Here is a 2,537-nt window from a genome sequence, read left to right on the forward strand (position 1 = left end):
TTTTCATTTTCCCTTTCCTTTTCATTTTCATTTTTATTTTCCTTTATTTTTTTCATTTTTTTTCTGCCAGACATCCCTAATTACCCCACAATCACCTCTTTTTTTTTTTTGCCAGTGTTGCTTTTGCCAATCAGTCCAATAAAAACCAGCAACTTATTAAAGTACCCAGAGCTCCTCCAGCACCTGCTGCCAAAACCTTTGGTAGTTTGGTTTTTATTTTAAATAATATACATTTTTATTTTTTTTTATATAAAAACACCTGTTATTAATATTCCACTGGAGCTCAAAGTGGCTCAGCTTGGGGCAAAGGCACAATTAAAACACCGTGTTTTCCTACAGAAATCTGCATTTATGCTTTGAAGAATAGAAATGTACAGCACCAATCCTTGGGAGGGAGGGGATGTGTGTAGGAATGAGTCCCTCTGGGGGGGCTCTCCAGTCTTTTCACCTTTCCCCCAGTAATTGGTTTGGAATCTTGGGTCTTTTTTCTGCAATTCTTCCCATTTTCTATCAGCTGACCATGGGCTCCACGTCCGTCTCTCTGTCCAAATCGTCCTGAATTTCGTCTGTGTTTCCTGAGTCGCTGCTGGCTACGGAGCTGGGGGATGGAGAATTCCTGCAGGGGAAAAATGCAGCCAGAAAATTAAATATCAAAATTAAAAAGTGCAGACAGAAAATTAAATATCAAAATAAAAAAATGCAGACAGAAAGTTAAATATCAAAATAAAAAAATCAGCCAGAAAATTAAATACCAAGGGAAAAATTCAGCCAGAAAATTAAATATCGAAATTAAAAAATGCAGCCAGAAAATTAAATATAAAAATTTGAAAGTGCAGCGAGAAAATTAAATATCAAAATTAAAAAATGCAGCTGGAAAATTAAATATCAAAATTTAAAAGTGCAGACAGAAAATTAAATATCAAAATTTTAAAAATGCAGACAGAAAATTAAATATCAAGGGAAAATGCAGCCAGAAAATTAAATATCAAAATTAAAAAATGCAGACAGAAAATTAAATATCAAAATTTAAAAAGTGCAGCCAGAAAATTAAATATCAATCACAGAATTAAAAAAAAAACCTTCTTAAAACAGTCACTTTCCCTTCCCAACCCTTAAAAACCTCTTTATTAACATTAATTATTAACATTAAACATGGAGTTCCCCCAAGCTATTTAAAAACTTCTTTAATAACATTAAATTTTAGGTTTAGGGTAAATATCAGTGGTAAAATCAAGGTGATTGAGGCTGTGCCATGATGGGGAAATAAATGAGGAAAAACTCTCAGCATCCCTAATGCCCAGAGCCCTGAAAATTCCAAGTTTATCATCTTGTTCTATGAGCAAGAGATAAATCCCGCAGAAAATAAGGTTCTTAACACATGAGAAGATTAAAAAACGATTCTTGGTGTAAGTCCAGAGTTGAGATTTAATTTGGGGTTTTAAGAGTTGTAAATCTGAGATTTTGAAGACTGAAAGTCCACCCGAGCTGGAGCTGCCTGTGCTGAGGAGCTCCTGGAGCTCTTTAAATTTCATTTTCAGCTCTCCTATTTTTTATTTTTTTTTTTAAATATATTTTTTTATTTATAAATAAATTACTATTTATTTAAAACCCAACAGTGAGGGTGTTGTGTTGGTTTCGTGACCAATGATTTTACCTTTCCAGCCTTTCTCAGAACTTTCTAACAGAAGAAAATCTGGAAGAATAAAACCTGCTCTGATTTGAGATGGAGTCTGGAGAGTCTGTGGGGTGCAGGAAAGTGTGGATGTGATTTTCTGAGCCTGACCAAGCTCCAAACTCTCTTTTCCAAGGAAAACTCTTTTGGGAAGCTTTTCTCTCTCAAGGACTGTTGAGTAAATAAGATTTTAATTCTCAAAACAATCACAGAGATGTTCTCAGAGTGTTTTTATCTCATCCCATCATTGGGATGGGATGGGTGTTGCTCCTTGTAAAAAACCTCACAAAAATCGCTGAAAACCCCAAAATAAAGCAAATTTTGCCTCCTAAGAAAACCCAACTTTGTGTGCTGTGATTTTTTTGTGTCGTGCAGAGGAAGGGAAGATCTCCTGGAGCAGCAGGAGGGTGGTACCTGTCTGCTGAGCCCTTGATGAGCCTGCGGCACGTTTCCATCTGCACGTCCAGACCCCGTTTCATGCTGCACATCTCCATGTACTCGTGCAGGTGTCGGTTCATGTCGCTCTTGGCGGTGGCCAGCTCCAGCTGGAGGCAAAAAAAAGGGCAAAGAATGAGGTGAAATCCCTGTTTTCCTGCTCTTTTGTATTTTTGAAAATTTTTAAAATTTTTTTTGTGTATTTTTTAATTTTTTTTTGTGTATTTTTAAAATTTTTTTGTGTATTTTTAAATTTTTTTTTGTATTTTTTAATTTTTTTTTTTTGTATTTTTTGATTTTAATTTTTTTTTTATTTTTAATTTTTTTATTTTTTGTATTTTTAATTTTTTGGTATTTTTTAATTTTTTGTATTTTTTGTATTTTCAATTTTTAATATATTAATAATTAATAATTAATAATTTAATTAGAT

At 33.5% G+C, this 2,537-nt stretch overlaps 1 protein-coding gene across 1 annotated transcript in view; it reads right to left on the reverse strand.

Annotated features, from left to right (window-relative positions):
* Nucleotides 1-6: 6 nt before the first annotated feature.
* The window catches only part of IFFO2 (intermediate filament family orphan 2), a gene marked incomplete at its 5' end in the record, with an annotated part of 36,332 nt that continues 33,801 nt past the window's right edge, over nt 7-2,537 (reverse strand). The window contains 2 exons of the mRNA XM_015648012.1: nt 7-616; nt 2,087-2,217. Coding sequence (XP_015503498.1) covers nt 511-616; nt 2,087-2,217 — 237 coding nt within the window. The remainder of the gene's footprint in view (nt 617-2,086; nt 2,218-2,537) is intronic.

This window comes from Parus major, chromosome 21 (assembly GCF_001522545.3).
Source record: "Parus major isolate Abel chromosome 21, Parus_major1.1, whole genome shotgun sequence".
Taxonomy (NCBI): Eukaryota; Metazoa; Chordata; class Aves; order Passeriformes; family Paridae; genus Parus; species Parus major.